This window comes from Miniopterus schreibersii, assembly GCF_964146895.1.
Source record: "Miniopterus schreibersii genome assembly, chromosome: 2".
In the NCBI taxonomy this organism is placed as follows: Eukaryota; Metazoa; Chordata; class Mammalia; order Chiroptera; family Miniopteridae; genus Miniopterus; species Miniopterus schreibersii.
In genome coordinates, this window is record NC_138102.1 from 24,559,495 (window position 1) to 24,581,095 (window position 21,601).

A 21,601-nucleotide genomic window follows, 5' to 3' on the forward strand; every position below is an offset into this window, starting at 1 on the left:
TAGGCAATACACCCTGTGCTGGAGATAAAAAGTAAATATAAATAAATAAGGTGTGGGCTTTGCCCTCTGGAGAGTGCTGTCTAATCTGGGTTGCTTGGGATCCCAATTCAAAACACTGAGAGATTCAGCTTCTGGGAGTTGCCATTGTCACTAAAGACTTGCCAAAAAACTGAGAATTGTGAAAATAAAGACTGCTTTTGATGGAAAGTTCTTTATACCACAGAATGCTGGACTTTTGCAAGGGGGAAGGCCAATCTTTCCCATCCATAGAAAAAGAAATAAAGGCCTAAGAACAAGCAGGTCTCATCTCATGGTTGACAAGTGAGCGAGCTGGGACTCTGTCTCCTGACTCCTGGTCAACATTCAGGCAGCCCCCCCCCTTCTTCATTGTCTCCAATCATCACTCACTGCAGAGCAGCGGTGTTACTCTGCTATAATGTCTTCTTGGAGAGACGCCAGGGTACATTTATAATTCAAACACACCCAGTCATTGGTAATTTCCATAGGTCATTTCTACTCTGGGAAAACATTATAAGTGAACTGCTTATTTCAGCAGAGAAATGTTTTTATATGGAATCCCCCTTCAATGCTGCTTTTGAAACAATTCCTTTTCATTCGTTGAATAATACTGAAAAAATGATTTGTTTTTTGAGGGAAATAGGGACTTTTTCTCAAATATTTTCAGCAATTATTTTGGTAAAGCATGTCCTGGTGCAGATAGGTTTTCAAGTGTGAACCAGAAAAGCATCTGTAGCTATCTATGTACCTATGTAAAGATTTGGTTTTTGTTTTTAATGGTTGTTAGGATATATTCCTGTACTGAAAAGCTTTATATTCTCAAAAAAATAAACCAGTACAATCATATGGTATCTTTGGACCAAAGCTATTGCTTTGCTTTGCACATTTGTTATTTATTCAGTGCCTCCTATGTGCCAAACCTCATGTGAGGTGGTTGGGATTAGCCTGAACTTCCAGAGAGCCTGAAGGAAAGGACAAGTGAGTGTTTCTTGTGATCTAGATGTGGGCCATGCGCCCCAGAGTCGGACTGCCGTCTACTCTCTGGGCTCTATCCAGTAGGGTGGGCTAGAGAGACTCGGCAGGAACAGGAGGTGTCCAGCTGGGTTGCAGCTGGCTGCAAGAAGGGAGGATTCTCCCATCCTCTCTTTCCCACTGCACACTTCCAGCTAAGGGTTTTCTCTAAAACACTTATTACTATAAAACATCATATATATTAACTTATCTTGCTTATTTTCTGTCTCCCCAAGCTCATTAGACTCTAAGCTCCATGAGGACTGGGATGTGTTATTTACTCCTGCAGTCAGTAAACTGCACCAAGCACATAGTAAATGTTCATTAAATGTTTGTCACATGAATGAATGAAAAAAAATAAAAATAAGCTGAAACTTTTATTATTTGTGTATATTATTCTTATTATTCTTACCAGACTTAGGCTAACTTATTTGGGTCATGGGGAAAAAGGCGAGCTGAGTCCACCCTCTGCCTCAGATCATCCTCTAACATTTCCCGTGCACTTGCCACAAGGCAGGTGGCATGCACTTCCTCCCCTCTCTTTCCCCACTCCTCTGCTCTTTTCAGTCACCTAAGCACGCTAACCACACTTTTCTCTCTGCTTCTTGTCTCCCAGTCCTCTTATCCATCCAGCATTCCCTCAGTCTTCAGCAGGGTCAGATGCTATGTCCTCTTAGTTTCACCTTGGGCTTCTGAAATTCTAGTACATGATTTTAGATTGTTGTACATATAAGCTGAAAATTTATTGTATATTTATGTTGAATATTTCCACCTTAAATAATGCCAATTTTCAACCTATTGTTTATTGAGCCCCTACTATAGACCAGGCACAGTGCTAGAAGCTAGAAATACAACAATAAGATGTAATGTACTCTAGTGTATTAACTGTGTGTAGTCGGTATACGATTTATAAAGCATCCTATTTACGCACCGAAGCACACATAAGAGCCCTTCTAATTGAAAATGCTCTTAAGTTTAGAGTTCTCTTTGTATTTCAAATAAAAACTTTAAAAAATGCATATTCTAAGACCTTGGATTGTCTGAGAAATTAAATAATGAAATGTGAACCACAGAACAAAAGAAAACATTTTCCTTTTGCTTTTTTGATATGAAATAACTGATACCTATGACAGGACAAAACTCACACTATTAATAAAAATGAGTTAATGAGTTTCAATTTTGAGCACTGAATATTAATCATTGCATAGAAAGCCCTGAAGTGTCCTGAAATCCTACAGTTCACATATGAAAGAAACTTGAGAAGTCTTCCCAAATTTGACAACAAATGTTATCTTCAATAATGAATGTGAGACAGAAACTTTTCTCAAATGTCAATAACTAAAAACAACCACCTTTGATTAACCATGCTAGAGAAAAGACTACCTTTCTGTTGTGCCCACAATGATATTACAGAATCATTCTACCACCTTACACCCACTATGATGGCTATAATAAAAAATAGACAGTAATAAGTGTTGGTTAGCATGTGGAGAAATTGGAACCTATTGTCGATGGAAATATAAAATGGTGCAGCAACTATGGAACATAGTTTGGCAGTAAAGTTAGATAGAGTTACTTATGGTCCACAAATGCTACTATAGGTATTTACTGAAGAGAAATGGAAATATAACATCCAAAATGTTCATGAAAAAAACTTGTGTATGAACACCTATAGCAGCATTATTCATAAAAGTCAAATAGTGGAAAGAACCCAAATGTCCATCAATAAAATGTGGCCTACCCATACGGTGGAATATTATTTGGCAATAAAAAGGAACAGAGTTTTGATACATGCTGCACATGGACGAACACTGAAAACATGGCAAATGAAAGAAACCAGTCACAAAAGACCACATAGTGTATGATTCTATTTATATGAAATGTGCAGAAAAATCTATAGAGACAGAAAGTAGATTAGTGGTTGCCAGGGGCTGAAAGGGTTGAGGGAAAACAGGAGTGACTGCTAAGAGTATAGGGTTTTTCGGGGATAAAATTTTCTAAAACTGGTGATGATTGCACAAGAACAACTGAATTGTTCCCTTCAAGTGAGTGAGTTTTTGGTATGTGAATTATATCTCAATAAAGCTGTTTTTAAAAAAAAACTACTCCAAAGGAGTGATCAAGAGTATGCAGCCAAGACACACTGGGGGAAAGTACTATAGAGGTATTTTAGGAGGTTAATAAAAATATTTTGAAGGCAGTCAATAAAAATGTGTGTGTTTTCTGGAGTTAATATGTGTGGAATTTGTCAACTTTTATTAATTTGTATTTGAAATGTTTTTCTTGTTTGAAATAAATATTCAGTTTTGTACCAACAAAATAAATATCCCATAATTTATTTTAAAATGGCTTTTAGAAATAGTAAAGGTTAACTGTATGCATGAGTAATTCCTGAGAGGATTTTAACTTCGCTTTCATTTCTTCTTTCCACCTCCAGTATCTGACATCTTGCCTATAGTTTTTCTTTCCACACCACGTACACTAGGCTCATGGTAAGAGTGTGGGATGAATATAGTACTGAATACATATGGATCAGCCCATGCCTCTTTTAGAGGCTGCTGTTCAGCTAGCCTGTGTGCCTCCTTCCTTTTACCAAGGTGGACGTTTATGTATGCTGACACTGAACTTGAGCACTATTGTGATCATTTGAACTGGGTACCTGGAAGGGGGCTAGATTAGCAGAAATGGGAATTCTTACTCTATTTTCAATATCTTAAAAAGCCTAACAATATTTATACATAAAATACATTTCCTTTGCGACGAAAATGGGAAAACATTCTGTTGCTTGCTTAACTTTTGAAATGCCCCTTTATTGAATCTTTACTATGTATGGACCAAGTGCTCTGTATAACACAACTTGCTATGCTAATGGCAATTCTGCGAGTTACCATTATCCTCATTTTATAATTGAGGAAACAGAGGCTCGGATTAGAAGTATCTATTCCCAGGTCACTTAGCTAGTAAACTCATGTAAATCTAGGTGCCCTCTGCCTCCTATATGAAGTTATGTATGGGAATAGTTGGTATAATTTTAGTCAGCTTAAAATCCTTGACTTTTATGATATATTGGTTACTTTTCCAATTAAAGATCACCAGGCCAGTGGTCAGGTCCCAGGTAGCAACTATTTTCCTACCTGTTCTTACTGCTGATTCCTTGCCAACAAAATCATGAGACCCCCAAGTTCAAACAAGGCCGAAGTTTATTGGGAATAGGCACACACGGATTGTCTTCTCGGGGTGTTTCTATAAGGGTGAAGGTAGGATCCATAAAGGAGAAATACACCCAAGTAACTAGGGTGCTTTAAAAACTACACATCTGACCAAACTGCTGCTCTAGCAGGGGGTGCATGGACTGAGATCACTTCTCAGAAGCTGGAATGGATTTGTATAAATTCCTCCATACCAATGGGGCAGTCAAAGCAAAAATCAGGGACTCCTCTGCCTCCCTGCCTCCTTCCAGTCTTGGTGGGCTGGTTCCTTGGGCCATCAAGAAATTCGACTCTCCATCCCCAACTCAAAGCTTGGGCATTTGGTCACTTCCCTTTGTTTGGGCATCTTCTATTGGTCACAAAAAGGAAGACTCGTCTTTGTGACATCAAAAGTGTAACATAAATGTACCGTAAGCACCATGCAACTGACCACATGCAGCTCGACCTCCAGGCGCGTAGATCTGGTAAACCCTGAACTTGAAGGTGAAGCGCGCTTTGACGGCAACAGACCTCACACGGGGTGGTTTTCCGGCGTCCCGATCCCTTTGCCAGAGGAGGGCGCCCTGCCCTTCCAGACCAGTCACGGGGAAGAGGGAAAAAGCTGCCGGTCTGCGGCACTTCTGATTGAAAATGGTTTTGAGGCGCGCTGTGCCGCGGCGCGTACTCGGTGTGGGGCAGTCTGGGGACAGGGCTGCGGCGCGGCTGCGGACGCGGGCGCTCCCGGCGGGCGCGCCCCCAGGGTACTGGAGCGTGCACGGGCCGCCCGCGGAGCTCCCGAAGGAGGCCAGGCAGAGCACGGACCCAGGAGGCCCCTCCTCGCGGCCCCGGACCCCTGAGGGACGCGGGGCGTTCGTCCCGGGCCCTGCGGGATGGTGCCCAACTTGCGGCTCCCCTTCCACGGCCCTTCTTCAGAGGAAACGCCGTTGAAAGGGCCTCTCACTTTGCCCTGGGTGGGAAATCTGGGAACAAGACAAAGCAACAGGCAGGTTTCCGCGGGGCGGAGGGGGAGCGCGTGCCGCCCGGAGGCGGTCGAGGGCCCGCTCGGCCTCCCCGCCCCCTCCGCCGCTGCCCAGCCCGCCGCCCCCCGCCCCGCCTCCCCCGGCCCCGCCCCGTCCCGCTCCGGGGCTCCGCCCTCCCCACGCCTCTCCCACCCCTTCCTTCCCCCTCCCACCTCCTCCGTCCCCCTTCCCCCGGGGCACCACCCCCTCCACCCGCTCACCTTCGCCTCCTCCCTTCCCGGGGCTCCTCCCCCTCCGCTCCGCTCCCAGCCCTTCCTACCCTCCCACCCCCTCTCTTTCCTACTTCACCCCGCCCTCCAGCCCCCACCCCCGGGGGAGCTCAGCGTCTCCTCCGCCCCCTCCCACCCTCTCTCACCCCACTCGCCCCCACTGGTCCCCCTCCGCCTCCTCCTCGCCCCCACCCTCCTCTGCTCCCCTCTGCTCCCCTCTGCCCCTGCCCCCCGGGGCCCCGCCTCCCCTTCCCCGCCTCCGGGCGCAGCCCCGCCCACCCCGCCCGCCGCCTGTGCCGGACACCGCGGGGGGCCCGCGGGCAGCCTCCGCTAGGGTGCGCGCCGCCGCCCCTCGGCCGCCCGGAGCCCGAGCAGGAGCGCGTTGCGCCCGCCGCCCGCCCGCCCGCAGGCGCGTCCCGAGGCTCCCCGGCCCGGCGGCGGGTCGGGCGCAGGCGATGGAAGATGGAAGGAAGGAGCGCCGCGGTGAGGCTCGGGACCGGGGCCGCGGGCGCGTGGGGCTGCGCGGGGCTCGCCGTCCGGGCCGGGTCGGGGTTTGGTTGGCTTTGTCGCTCCTCAGTTCTCCAGGGTCCCTGGGCCACTTGTGTTTGTGCCTTAACGTCAGGATCTGGTAGCGATTTTCCTTTTGCTCTTTCTTTTGTGTTTGTGAGGAGCCCAGAGGGGTCAACTTTGTGGGTGTTAAGGTTTGGGGGTTTTAATTCAACCCTCCGCTTTGAGAACCTGAGACTCGGACGAAAAGCCCGAGCACTCGCTCTTGCTTAATGATCAAAAGCAGGGCAGCTTTAGAGGACCCGATGTGCCGATTTCACTCCGCCAGGCCAGCTCTTGTATTTGGGGACTATCACGTTTCTCTGTCAGCAGGATAAAATCCACAAACTTGCCTTGAGCGACAACGGAAGATTATTCTGTCTAATATCCAAAGTCGCTAAAAAGACGTTTCCTTCCCTTTCATACGCATCGCACGTTATCCGCTGTTTTCGGCTGTATACGTTCCGGCAAATGAAGTTCAGAGATTTTAAAAAAATCACACAGATGAACGCTTAGAGAACGTGCTGCAGAATGTTGTCGACGACCTAAATAATAAAAATGTTCAGTTTCACCGCTCCCCTGGGTGTTAAAGGATGTTTAACACCCTGTAAGCGGGCAGAGGCTGTAGTGGGCACGGCGATTTCACGTTCCCGAGCCTGGGCTGCCCGACAGTGGGATCCAGGATGTCCACTCCCGAGTAACTCTTGAGCCGGTCCAGGTGGTGTGGGGAAGGGGGAGACCTGGAAAATGACTAAGTGGGATTCTGGGAGCAAATGCTTCAGTTCATTAACCGTAATTGAATATAGTCTGTGCAAAGGACTTTGCAAAGCCCAATAGCCAGGCGAGTGAGACAGAATTTCTGCTGTCAAGGAGCTGGCTTCCTAGTAGGAGAGACTTCTGCAAAGGTTATGATGGAGGAACCCAGAGGAAGGAGAGGCTCTGTCTGGCCTAAGGGCTTGGAAGTCCTCTGAGAGGAGCTGGCAGTTGAGCTGGACATTGAAGGGGAGGGTTTGGCTGGCTTTTGGGGAATAGGAGGAGGATGTTCCCTGGAAAAGGAAAGGAAATGCTCTTTCCTCTTCCAAGAAATACGTTATCATCATTTACAAATCAAGAGATATTCTTGCAAAAAGTCAGTAAATTCCACTTTGGCCCTTAAAAATGCAACATACTCAACAGAACCAGCAAAGCAATGCAAAATAAATGTACACCTTCCCAACCAATTTTTAGTGGCTTGATGCATGTCCTTCTACAGCTTTCTTATATCCACCCACAAATCATGTTTCAAATCTACAGGGTGGGGCAAAAGTAGGTTTACCGTTGTGAGTATGCAAAACAGAGTTTATTCTTGTATTCGCATTTATTAATTATTGTATTATTTTCTGTACAAACAACTGTAAACCTACTTTTGCCCTTACCCTGTCTGATTTTTGTCTCGTTTGTTAGATATTTCATTAATATATGCTTTTTGTGTGAAAAGGAGCAGAGTGGTACCATGGAAAGCACTTGGACTAGTAGGTAGGATACCTGGCTTATAGGTTTTATCACTGACTGGGTGAGTTTTTGCCACTCTCCTGGGCAAATCATGTAACATCTGCAGCTAAAACTTTCTCCTCTACAGGATGAGGAAATTGGGTAGATCCTCTCTCAGTGCCTTCAAGCTCTAGCATTTTATGGTTTCATGCCTAAACATGTATATGCATTACTTATTCAAGGATGTACTCTTAACTTCACATTCTGAATATCTCTCAGTTTGTACGTTCTGTGAACACATCAGGGCTCTTTTCCTGGCCATTGAACGTGGGAGAGTGATTAAAGCTGCAAAGCTAAAATAACCTTATTTTAAGGTGAAATTCCATAGTTGAATGTTTTTTTAAAAAAATGCAAGCATAAGAAGCTTGATTCGTAAATCTGAATGTGGGTTGGCTTTAAGAAAAGTTTTGTTGGCACCGTTCACTTTCTTTGAGGCCAAAGAATAATATATACTTTACGATGCGCATTGTACTCAAGAGGTTCAATTTTGCTTAAATACTAGCAATTAAAAACATGGGATACCTTGGAAATCATTGTGGGCTAGTCAGTCTTGGGGATTTGGAAATAAAAGTGAGGTGAGATAGAAAATCAGCTCATTGAAAAAGGAAAATTTGGAGATGCTTTCCATGAATGGCTCTATGTGCTTTCTAAAACCTTGATATATTTGTTTGCTAACCCCGATGGGAAATATGTGAGTGGGATTTAGCCTGGCATTACATACAAAAATACATCCAAGGCATCATTACTTTTAGAGGTGATTTATTTTTCCTTCAGAAATTCTAGAGTCATCTGTCACATTATTCATAAACTAAGACCCCAGTGTGGCAAGGGGCTGATCTCAGTCTGGTTAAGAAGTGCTGAGGCAAAACCGTGTGAACGTTGCTACGTGTGTGTGCTTTGGCCTCCAGACTGGTTTGTTTGAGGTTTACCTGAGGTAATGCTGTCATTTGGCAATTATGAAAAGAGCATTTCTTTGGGCTTGGGTTGGATTAGGAGGTGAGTAATGGAATGTGATCCTTCTCAATGTTTAGAAATGAATTCAGACATGATTGAGGTTTAAGCAGCCTGTGAAAAATAATCTGGTAATCAGGAGGTGACCGAAATCTGTTTATCTGAGGATGTGAATCAGGCTCACAGAAGGCTGGGGTCCAGTCTAACCTAAAATCACTGCTACTTCAAGGGTTCTCAACATTCCAGGGTCCCCTGCAGTCTGGGCCAAGCATAGCTGTCCTTGGCTTCCCTTTGCTACCAGTTGAGGCATTTTCACTGTGAGTAGTGCCTCTCACTTCTTTCTGAGTTCTCTTACAGTTAAACCAGATTAAATTCTCCAGAGCGTTTGCTTGGAGTGTCCACCTCTGGACAGCTTGCATTGTTTATAATAATTGTATGCAGGCTTGGAGATTTGCTGGAGAGAATTTCAGCGGTGGCGTTATTTTTGAGACTGTGTGCCTTTGTACCTTTCCTGTGTTTCGGAGTTACAAGACCATCTTCCAAGGACATTTTTCACATGTTTCAACATCAGTAGTGTTCGTTGTAGTGACAAGAGGCAGTGCCAGCCACTGTTGCAGGTTATAGTGGAGAAAGAGGGTAATTTGCAGCATGTAGTTAACAAGTTATTCCTCAATCCAAATTAACAGATTTCCATGCCTCATTCAAAAATAAGGCGTGACATATCATTAATAAGGAATCTTTGCTTATGCTATCTTATTTATATAAAAATAGCACATGTCCCTGCAGTCTTTGTTTTTCACTGGGCCCAGAAGGTCAACAAACTGGGGCCCATTGGTGCCAAGCGGGCAGGGACTTTGTTGACATTTCAGGGCACAGAGGTGGTGGAGCATTTTCTCTCTTGGATGGTGTTAGAAGTCACCAGCTCCTCTCCTCCTCCACATGAGAGCAAGGCCCTGGCCCAGGCTCACCGCTTATTTCTAGGGGCCTGCTTAACTGTGAACAGTCATCTTGTTTGAAACTCCTTTTCTATGGCCACAAATCAGTGAGATGAATGATTTGTACACGTTCATGGATATTTTAAAAAGTTCACTATTATAGTTTGGGATTTAGTGGGAAGGTGAACATTCTAACCTGAGCCTCGAGTTCTTTTTTTACATAGTATTTTCATGTGGGTTGTCTGGGAAGCAGTTTCCTTTAAGCTTCATATTAAGTCCCAACTTTTGGAAAATGTTTTAAGTGATGTTTTCAGGCATGATGCATTGTTACAAGCGCACCTAATATTTATTGAGATCTTAATGTGCTTTAACACAGATCACCTCCCTCTATTCCCCATGACAACCCCATGAGGTCAGCACTGTCATCTCCATTCTGAAGCCTGGAGAAGTTAAATAACATAGGTAGTATGCGGCAGAGCTGAGATTTAAACTCTGGCAGTTCTGTTTCCTTAACCACCATTCTGTTTTTATGCCCTCAGAGTTAGCATTGTGTGTTGCAGAAACTGAGCTTTTTGGTTCTAATATTTAGATTCTGTGGGTCTTGAAATTGAATGACTAATTCATCAACAACTGTTACTTTATCTATCTGTTGGCTTAAATAGTGGGACAAGTATTGCTGTTTGGCTCAAGAGATAGAACTTGTATAATTTTCTTTTAAAAACACACGTAGTGTCTAAAGGGATCACGGTAGGACCACATGTAAGGACTTCCACACAGTTATAAATAATTAATTGGAATTCAGAATAAAGCAGATTAATTTAAAATTGAACATAAGGCTCCCCTATTTTACTTCTAATTACATCACCTCATAGAAGTGATCTTGACTTTTCTACAACTGTAGTTATTGACATAGAGAAGGCTGCTTTTCCTTGTGTCCATCCCCCCCCTCCCACCCACCCCCATCTGGGACTTGGTTGTTGAGAAAAGGAATCTGAAACAATGAGGAGAATGGGGAATGAGCTGGGGGCATTCATAAGAAGATTAGGCGGCAGATGCTCCCTGTTTCTCTTGCCTTCTGTCCCCAGACTTTTGCTAAGAAGCGTGAATTATAGAAGTGGAGCAGCCTGGTTCTTCCTATGGCTGTTTGGTCTGTGAACAAGGGACATAGAAAAAGTTCAATAGAAGCATCTGTAGCTCCTTTTGTTGGGCTTCCAGGAGATTATTGGTTAAGGGCCTGTAGAACTGCTTTTCTCTGGATATGAAAACAGACACCCTTCTTTGAATTTTAGTTTTCAACAATACTTATTTTCCGAGGAGTTATTTGATAGGCACAATATAGATTGAATCATAGGACATTGAGGAAAGGAGAGACCTAGGTGTCAGAATGAGCAGCACAGACAATGCAATAAGCTGATTGCTGCCTTTGTGTGATTATATTTTTCTCTAGCAAAAATTACACAGGGAAAATCCTGAGAAATGGCAGCAGGCTCTGTGATCTTCCATAGCATCCCCTTGACCTTCCCTTCATGTCTCTAAAGCAGGGGTGGGGAACCTTTTTTCTGCCAGAGGCCATTTGGATATTTATAACACCATTCGAAGGCCATACAAAATTATCAACTTAAAAATTAGCCCTGCTATATTGGGTCAAACATTTAATTAACTCACCCCTAATGTGATGGCTGGAACGGCTTCTCTTTGGTGAGGACCTTGACAGGGCCAGACCGGATGATTTCACAGGCCCATTGTGGCCCGCGGGCTGGATATTGCCCAGCCCTGCTCTAACAGCTATAAGTGATGGGTGCTTGAAGAAACAAGATGTTTCCTTGGGTCTGAAACTTTTCATTTGAATCTGAGTTCCTTTAGGGCAGATGTTTATGTTTTTCAGCTTAATTTCTTATGGCTCTAAAGGGTCCACGAGCTTCCTACCCCACCTGCTTATGCTTACTTCTCCCTATACAAATCTCCCACATAGAAAAAAAAATCCCATCACTTTCCCTGAGCTAATATCTATAAGTAAATCAGGGCAGAAACTGTCACACAGACATTAATATGCTCTTCAATCATTCACTCAGCAAATATTAAGTACTTACCATGTGCCAACCTCTATGTTAAGCTCCAAAAAACTTTGCCCACTAATCACTAAGAAAATCTGCCAAGAACTTTCAGAGGCACTTGGATCATACTTCTGAGAGATAAACCTCACGATCTATAAATACTAAAACTACTGTGTCTAAGAACTCTGAACTTACAAACTTTCATAGAATCAATGAATTTACTCTCTAAGTCAATATTACTCAATTGGACTTTATGCTCCAATGGAAATATTCTTTATGTGTGCTGTCCAGTATGGTAGTCAGTAGGCTCAGATAGCTACTGAGAGCACATTTAGTGGATAGGGAGATTTAAGAACTGAATTTTATTTAATTTTGATGAATTTCAGTGGCCTCACATGGCCAGTGGCTAATATATTAGACAGCACAGCTCTAAAGCAAAAATGCTTTAATAGATGACTGTCCTGGGCAGTCATTTCCACTTGACCATCTAGTTGCGTATGGTGGGTTTACTGACTGGGCTTTGCTAAATTTTGAGTTTGGCACACATTTAACCCATCATGTCTGATAAGTACAAAAGCAGCGAGAGTGTGTGGAGGCATGTGATTTTAATGGAAATGAGAGCAGGTAAAATCATTGCAAGTGGCCTGGCTGGCATGGCTCAACGGTTGGGCATTGACCTATGATCCAGGAGATTGTGGTTGGATTCCTGGTCAGGGCACATGCCCCGGTTGTGGTTTCGATCCTCAGTAGGGGGTGCGCAGGAGGCAGTCGATGAATGACTCTCTCATCATTGATGTTTCTCTCTCTCTCCCTCTCCCTCCCTCTCTCTGAAATCAATAAAGGTATATTTTTAAAAATCACTGCAAGTGAAGGGAAAAAGAAAATGTATTTGACATTAGGACCTCTTCTGAAAGAAAAAAAAAAAGGAATTGTGAAACAGCACATAGTTGACAATACTGAGCAAGAAGGAGGAAAACTTCTGATAAAATAGAAAAACTTGAGTGTCTGGCTGAGAACCCATTGTTATATCAGTTCAAGAGATGGCTGCGAATTGTTTGGGAACTTACAGAGATGGTGAAAATGCTGTAGTCTCCTTTTTTTGTTGCAACCTTAGTTAGTTCTATAGCTTCAAGCCCCTTTGAATCTGCACAGAGTCACAAAAGAGTATCCCAGTGGATAGCGCTGCATAGCTAAGGGCTAAGGTCTTTCCTAGGACCCCTGCAAAGCTGTCTTGGAAGCCCAGGAGATTTTCAATGTAGTTAAAGCTGACTGAGAAAGGTGCCTGAATAGCATAAATATTGGCAAGGGGTGTGCCTGGTTTTAAAACTACAGGGTTCTGCATCACGCTTAGAGATAGAGGACACACCAAGACGGAGGAACAGAGAAAGAAAAATCTTACTCTTTGTCTCCAAATACTTTTCAGTGACAAGTCTGGGAGGTAGACAGCCACATTTGCAGGCTCCGGGGTTTCTCCAGGGTCTGGCATATAGGAATAGCCTTGAGTTTAGCATTTGTGAAATCTTGAGAGAATTCTCATGTTCAGTCCGCTGTTGAATACATTCCAGTTTTGAGCTTTGTAGCTTGTAGTGAAGACACAATGATATCAAAACATAACAATGCAAAAATGTGGGGTGAGAGAGAGCTGGAGAATAGCATGTGTTCTGTATCTATTATGTGCCAGAAATACTATGTGAAGCGTGTGTGTGTGTGTGCATGTGTACACATACATGGATTTATATCTTATATGTTCTTTACAATGGTAAGATAGGTGGCAGCCCCATTTTCAGAGGATGAATTAAGGTTCATGGAGGTTAAATGGAATTTTTTGCGGGGGAAGGGGATTCTTTCTCAAAACAACTTTATTGAGATAAAATTTACATACCATACAACTCATCTATTTAAAGTATACATTCATTGATTTTTTGGTATGTTCACAGAGTTGCACATTCATCATCACAGTCAGCCTTAGAGCACCTTCATCCCCTCGCAACGAACTTTGGACGAATTAGCTGTCACTCTAATCCCACTATTGCTCCCATCCTCTGGCCCAGGCAACCGCTAATCTCCTTTTGTCTCCCTGGATTTATCTATTCTGCACATATTATATAAATGGAATCATACAAGGTGTGGCCTTTTGTGACTGGCTTCTTTCATTTATCATGTTTTCAATGCTCGCCCATTTTGTAGCATGTATTAGTACTTCATTCCTTTTTATTGCTGAATAGTATTCAGTTGAATGACAGGCCATGTTTTGTTTATCCAGTCATCAGTTGATGGGTTGTTTCTAATTTTTGGCTATTAGGAAGAATGCTGTTATGAACATTCATGTACAGGTTTTTGTGGGATATATATACTTTCATTTCTCTTGGGGTAGAATTGCCAGGTCATATTGAAACTGTATGTTTAACACTAGGAGGAATTGCCAACTTTTTTCACAGGGGCTGCACAGTTTTATATTCCCATTAGCAATGTGTGACAGTCATTTCTCCACATCCTGATCAACACTTGTTAATTTGTTTGTCTCTTTTTTATTTTAGCCATCTCAGTGGGTATGAAGTGATATTTCGTTGTGGCTTTGCATTTCCCCAATGATGTTGAGCTTTTTTCATATGCTTGTTGGCCATTTATATTTCTTTGGAGAAATGTCTTTTCAGATCCTTTGCCCTTTTTAAAAATTGGGTTGTCTTTTAAAATCAGGGCCTTTTTATTATTGAATTGTAAAAGTTCTTTATATGTTCTGGATACAGGTTTATTTTCAGTAAACTTCTGTGGGTTGTGTTTTCCCTTTCTTTTTCCTGTCCTTTGAAGTGAGGTTCTTTATCTTAAAGCAAAGCGAGAGAGGGCTTATCACACTTCTAGGGCCTCACATATTTGCTGAAGTCAGTTGACAAAATGATTTATAAAATGATTTGTGTAATGGATATCATTCGTTTTGTTTTGGGTTGCAAAAAAGCATGGATTTAACCTTTGCCTAAGCTAAGTACTTGGAAGGGTTGCCAAGCTCTGAGGATCTGACACCTTCATGTGTATTGAAAGGAAACTTTGGCAGTGGTTTTCTGGAGACTTTTATGCATGGAAAATGGTGCTTGCCTCCTGAATTAGACAGAACTGCCTAAGAGGAAGAGGACACCTACCTAGAAGACCCTTCTTGGTCTTTTTAGGTCCCATAATTTATGATCTAAATAGTGTTTCCCAAACTTGTCTATCACTCGGATCACCTGGTTTTAGATTTCTAGGGCCGCCTGAAGGTGAAGGTTCTGTAGCTCTGAGGCGGCACTTTTCATAATCACCCCCATGTGATTGAGATCTGAACACCTGGGAAACTGGCGATAATAATGACCTTTTAATGGTTGCCCCTAGAACTTAATTAGACTTCTTTAGGGGGTGTGGTCTCCATGTGACAAACATCTCTCACTGAGGGTGATTACAAAGAGCTGATCCAGCCAGTCTGGCTACTCTGCTTACCGCAGCTACTGATCTTGCTCCAGGGCAGCCCAAATGCTCTTCCCCTCCCCTCTCGTAGTAGAGATGGTTCCCCTGTGGTCCTGGAAGAAAGAGGCGAATGGATTAAGTACAGATTGGCAGTTACAAAATAGTTGTGGGGATAAAAGGACAGCATAGGGAATATGTCCACAATATTTCAGTAACTATGTATGGTGCCAGATGGGCACTAAACTTATCGAGCAATCACTTCCTAAGTTATATAAATGTCTAACCACTATGGTGTACACTTGAAACCAATACAAAATAATATTGAAAGTAAACTGAAGTTGAAAAGTAAAAATTAAAATAAAATAAAAATTTAAACCAGGCTCACAAACATTTTCAAGTCGTAAGGTTGCCGGCACCCTCTTGAGAGTATTCCTCCCCCTTCTTTTCCTCCCTTTAAGATGTGTTCATGTTTTTTGTTTGTTCGTTTCTTTTGTTTTTACCATTGTTGAATCTTTGGAGACCTCCCACAGCCACACACATCTCCATGAAAGCCTATGGGGAGAAGGCGGCATAGAAAGCAAAATTGATGGCATTTTATATAACCCCTATACCTACTTATTTTGGGTTGTCAGGGTCTCCTAAAGGATTTGATAAATGTGAGGTTGGGCAGCTCCTTTTAATGGGGAGGGAAAGACTTGTTTGCCTGTCTTCTCTCTTTTTTGTTTTTTTTTTATTGATTTTTTTAGAGAGAGAGGAAGGGAGAGGGATAGAGAGATAGAAACACTGATGAGAAACAAAAGTCAGCTGCCTCCTGCATGCCCCCGACTGGGGATCGAGCCTGAAACCCAGGCATGTGCCCTGACTGGGAATCGATCAGGTGACCTCTTAGTTCATGGGTCGATGCTCAACCACTGAGCCACACCGGCCGGGCACCTGTCCTGCTCTGAAAGAATACTCTGTCACTAAGGGAGCAGTAGTGGATGGTTAGCGTGTAGCCTTGAATCTAACAGTCTGATTGGCATCCTGGCTCTGCCACCTTCTAGCTGTGGGTAAGGTATTTTAATGTCTGTGTGCTGAACTGCCTCATTACCCCATGGAATACCTCACTAGTGCTTAATGGTTGTGAAGGGCTTAGAACAGTGCCTGCAGTAAGGAAGCAGTAAACTAGTAAGGGAACAGTAAATGTCACCCGGGTGGTCGGTTATATTACCTGGGTGGGAGGCGGGATTATTTCTCTTCTCAAAGTCACACAGCTATTAAGTGGTAAAAGTGGTCTTTCTGTACCCTGTACTGTGATTGCCTGTAGGTATGCAGTGTGGAAGCCAAGAGGAAAATTCTAGTATTTCGTGTGGTGCTTTGGCACAATAAATGTTTGTTCAGTGAATGAGTTAAACATCCCAGGCTGCTCAGTAGCCAAGCCCAGGGACCCTTCTGAGAATGTATGGGCAGAGTAAGCGCTCTCATTTAGCCTTGTCTTTCCGTGGAGTAGAATTTCCAGAGCCAGCAGGGTTTCTTGCCTAATCATTTTTTGCTATTGGCTTCACTGTGGGGTCTGTTGCATCTACTGTTTTGGGAAAGTGGAATTCTCCCTACTTTGCAGATAGTGCTCATGGGCTGCCGGTAGAGCTCCTGGTGTGTGACTTTCATCAGAGCTTTCTTGCAAATAACAACCTAGGGCACAAAAGATAAGAGTAATGTATTACTGTGAATTTCCTCACATAGGCCCTTCCCTTCTGGCAGAGCCATCTGATAGAGCAGATAAAGGCTTGGGTAGTGTTGGCTTGAAGTGATGTAACGGTTTGAGAGAACTGTTTCATTCATTCCTTTGATTTTATCTTACTTTTTTCATTCTTGATTCATTTCTTCCTATCTTCCTTGTGTGGTTTATATGTCAGTTGATTGTCTCTTGTGTTCTTCATGGGCCCTGTTTTGGGAGAAAAAAGTCTAATGAAACACAGCGTAATATTCTAAACTTGGATCTTAAGAAAAGATATATTTACTTGAAATATATTTTTATTTTATTTATATATAAAACAATTTATATATTTTAAAAAACTAGATAAACTCAGAGTAATTTATGCCAAAGTTTTAGAAACACTGCTAAAATAAATATATCTGCAGTTCAGTGAGAAAATATTTTAATTTATAAAATCATTATTTACCAAGAATGTTCACTAAATTAAACGGATAATGGTAATTTCTTGACGTATATAGGGATATTCGCATCATGAATCTTTGTATGTAACAAATAATTTATAATTTGTATTTTTCCTCTATTTAGTAAAAACAGTTTAAAAATAAGCCATTGTTAGGCCCTGGCCCAGTAGCTCAGTTGGTTAGAGTGTCATCCTTGTACACCAAGGTTGCAGGTTTGATCCCTGGTTAGCACATACAAGAATCAACCAGTGAATGCATAAATAAGTGGAACAACAAATCGGTGTCTCTCTCTCTCTCTCTCTCTCTCCCCCTCCCTCCCACCCTTTCTCTCTTTCTAAAAATTTGAAAAAAAATAAAAATAAAAATAAACTATTGTTAGTAGAATTCTCTGATGGCCATTTAATGTCTTGTTTCTCAAGTATTCCACTTAACTTTCATGGAAACGACTCTTTCTTATTATACCCATGTGTAATTATTTTACATAATATTTAATAAAAGTACATAATTTCAGTAGCAAACAACCGGCACAAGTCAGTTTCGGAGCAAACCCAACTGATTCTTGGTAGCTGTCAGCTCAGTAATAGGAGCATAATTCCATGAGTTTGCCAGAGTCTTAATGGGCTCTGAGCGCCGAGTACTAATGGGCTTCAGTTGGGATGTTTTACAGGGTGACTGTGCATCCTGGAGTCGGCTAATTGGAGGTTGGGTAAGAGCTTCTACTGTATGTATAACTTCAGAAACAAAAGCAAACCTGGTAATAGTATGTGAGAATATTATCAAGTAGGGAAATTAGGACACTCTTTCCATTTTTATTTTAAAATCACATTTGGCTTTATCTGCCTCATATCACATCTGTTTGTGTACAGAGTTATGTCCCTCTTGAATAATTGATTTCTGCATCTAAATGTTTTTTGAAATCATTTGGCTTTCCTTTTACCTGGAAGGTAATTTTAAGTTCTTTTAAAATGTGGTTTATGACAATATGATCCACCCACGTCTATCCATTGAGTGAATGCATTACTAAAGTCTAACAACTCCATTTTTTCTTCACTCATACTTGAGTCCAGAGGGTCACTGAAAGTAGGTCACACCTAGATTTTATACCTCATTAAAACATTAAGTGCTCTGTACTTTGTGTCATAATTTCCCTATCACTTGAGGAAATCAAAGTCCATAATACTGGCCTGGTGACTTTTCGCTGCTTCTGTGGACATATTGAGTCCTCTCCTCCCCTCTCCTCTCCTCCCCTCCCCTCTCCTCCCCTCCCCTCCCCTCCCCTCCCCTCCCCTCCCCTCCCCTCCCCTCCCCTCCCCTCCCCTCCCCTCCCCTCCCCTCCCCTCCCCTCCCCTGCCCTCCCCTCCCCCCCCTCCCCTTCTCCTCCTCTCCTCCTCTTCTTCTCTTTTTTTTTTTTAACAGGGAACACTTCACAAGTTTGCGTGTCATCCTTGCGCAGGGCCCATGCTAATCTTCTCTGTATCATTCCTATTTCAGTACATGTGCTGCTGACGTGAGCACCTGAGACCATCTTTTCAGTGTGCTCTGGTGAAGCAAGATCCAAGGTTTTGAGAAACTCTGGCACCTTGGAGTATTTGAGAGCAGCTCTCAGTTTAGAGGGCAATTTCTTTATAATTACTCAGGTTTTGTATGATGGCAATTTAATTACCAAGTGGGAGCAGCTTTGTTTTTTCCACAATATCTGAAAATGTATGTGCATACAAAGTGCCCTAGTAAAGTATAACCCTTTAAAAAGGCTGCCTGATATACTATCATAGATCACATGCAGCTCTGTCACTGTCCCCTCTCACTTATTCATATGTTTATTAAACATTTATTGAGTGCCTCCTCTGTACAGGCATTATTTAAGTGCTGGGGATCCAGTGGTCAACAAAAGAGACACACACACAAAACCTTACTCTTGTCAGGTGAGACAGACTGTGTGTGCTTTTGTGCTTGTGAAGTACTTTGGGGGGAAATAAAGCAGAGGAGAGAGGAGGGAGGTTAGGAATGGGGGGAGTTGCAGTTATAAACAGGATGGTCAAGGGTGGCCTCCGAGGTGACTTGTGATGAAAGGCCTGAAGAAGGGGAAGGAAGCATGTGGCAGTGTTGGAAAGAGTGCTCCAAGAAGAGGGCACAGCGAGTGTAAACTCCCGAGGCTGAGGCAGGCTTCCCGCCCTCCAGGATCCGCGTGACCGGGTGGCTGGAGGACAGTGAGCAGGGAGGACACACGTCCTGGAAGGCCGCTGGCCTCGCGGGCTGACACAGGGCCTTGGCTTGCACGTAGAGTGAGCAGAGGAGCTGATGGAGAATTTTAAAGTAAGATGCGACACGATCCCGCTTATGTTTCGAGAGAACACGTTACTGCTGTGCCTCATGAGACTAGGCTTAAGTGGGGAAGGGCAGAAATAGGGAAACCAGTTGGGAGGCTGCTGTAGTCACCTAAGTGCGCGATGGTGGCGGCTGGGCCAGAGGGGGATGTGGGGGAGGAAGGGTGCAAAGATTTCCTCGTGACTGAATGTGAGATGGGACTGGGGGAGGGCAGGAGTGAGCTGCAAGGCTTTTGGCCTGTGCGGCTTGAAGGGTGGCACTGCATTAACTAGTACGGGGAAGGGCTGATTTCGGGGCAAGGTTAGGAGCTCAGTTTTGGAGGTGTCCAGCAGGCAGCTGGACATACTAGTCTGGATTTCAGAGGAGAGGTCTGGCCTGGAGATAAACAGTTGGGCGTTGTCAGGATGTACAGACGGGATGACATCCACAGGGAGTGAGTGTAGACGGAAGAAAGAGGTTCGGGACAAGAACCTGGGCCCCTTCCACACCGAGGCTGGGGAGACGAGGTGGAGCTAGCGAAGGGGAAGGAGGAGAAGCAGCGAGGAGGGAGGGGAAACCAGGGGAGCCGAGGGGCCAGGACTGACCCCGACCGAGGGAGTTAGCGGTGGGGAGGCCGCTGGTGAGCTTGGCAACAGCACTTTTGGTGGAGTAGTGCCGAAGCTTCAAGAGAGAACAGGAGTAGAGAAAGGAAAACATCAAATGTGGACAAATATTTTGGGGATTTTTGCTGTAAAGGGAAGGTGAGAAACATAGCTAAAGGGCAAGGGAGGTCAAGAGGGGCTTTAAAATGGGGAAAATAACAGCGTTTTGCTGATGGGAAAGACAGTAAAGAGGAGAAGAGGAATGATCCTTCACATAAAGCGTGATTCCCATTCAGAGGAACTTTGGTTTAGTTTAAAACAGCTGAAGTAATTGAGTTTACTGTTATAAACACTAATTTTTGTTAATGCAGTCTGTATTTTCAACAAAGTTTTTATCTTGCCAGTCTTCATCAAAAATCAAAACTTTTTCTTTTGTATGAGCCTTTAAATAAATGAATTTTGGTGTAGATAGTGCTGTTCATCTTACTCAACCTAAGGCACTCCCTGGCTCTGCACCAATATGCTTGGGCCTGAGGTGCGCTCCATCCACACACTTACAGTAACTGATGATGTCTTCTTTTTTTAAGACTGTATTTTTTAAGAGCAGTTTTAGGTTCACAGTGAAATTGAGAAGAAGGTACAGAGATTTCCCGCTTCCCTCCTTACCCCAAACATTCATAGCCTCCCCCGTTACCAACATCCCCAACTGGAGTGGTACATTTGTTATAATTGATGAATCCACCTTGTATATATAGACTCTGAAGATCATTTAAGTCCTTCATTTAGGTTTTGCTATAATTTAGGTCATATCTCTTGTCCTGAATTTAATCTTTATGAGGCACAATTTTTTAGGATCATCTATATCAGTGCTGTCCAATAGAAATATGTGAGTTATATATTGTTTTAGAATTTCCAGTAGCTACTTTAAAAAAGTACAAAGAAACAGGTGACATTAATTTAAATAGTATTTTATTTAACCCAGTATATCCAAGATACTGTCATTTCAATATGCAATTGGTGTAACGATTATTAATGAGATAATTTGTATTTTCTTCATACTGTGTCTTAGAAATCTGGCGTGTATTTTATACTCACAACACATCTGCCATATTTCATGTGCCAAAGGGCCCCATGCGGCTCCATATTGGCCAGTGCAGATCCGTATACAGAGCAGTTGCAGGTACAATAAAGCGCAGTTTGTTTGTACCTTTATTTCATGACTGTGAATATCAACACCACTATGTGCTTTAGAGATAGCATTTATGGTTAATTAAATATTAAAATTAGGATAGAATTGTTTGTATCAATTTAAAAATCTTTCCTAAAAAATGAATGGATGGAAAACATAATTATAAATATGTAAAAAACACAGTAAGCTGCTGATTGACTTTAGCAATGGCTAATAGAGGTAAGGGTCTACATAAATTAACAATGAGACTTTTGAGTAATAAGTTTTAGCAAAATTTTTTAGGATAATTTGCTCTTTAGGTAACTTCTGCATAGTAGTTATAACTGTAATTTCATTAAGAGTCGAAAGGTGAAAAACACTATCCCAGACACACTTCACATCCATTTTCATTTGATCCCCACAAACTCCCATTTGGGGAACCCAGGAGACCAGAGA

General features: G+C 43.0%; 1 protein-coding gene across 4 annotated transcripts in view; it reads left to right on the plus strand.

The window, feature by feature from the left end:
- The window catches only part of PSD3 (pleckstrin and Sec7 domain containing 3), a 461,071-nt gene that overhangs the window by 118,092 nt on the left and 321,378 nt on the right, over positions 1 to 21,601 (plus strand). The window contains exon 1 of one of the 4 annotated variants that reach the window (XM_081127020.1): positions 5,827 to 5,949. The exons of 2 other annotated variants lie outside the window; for them this stretch is intronic. In XM_081127020.1, coding sequence (XP_080983146.1) covers positions 5,929 to 5,949 — 21 coding nt within the window. In that variant the 5' untranslated portion in view covers positions 5,827 to 5,928. Of the gene's footprint in view, positions 1 to 5,826; positions 5,950 to 21,601 lie in introns of those variants that run through there. One more of the 4 variants, XR_013998105.1, reaches the window with a different exon arrangement.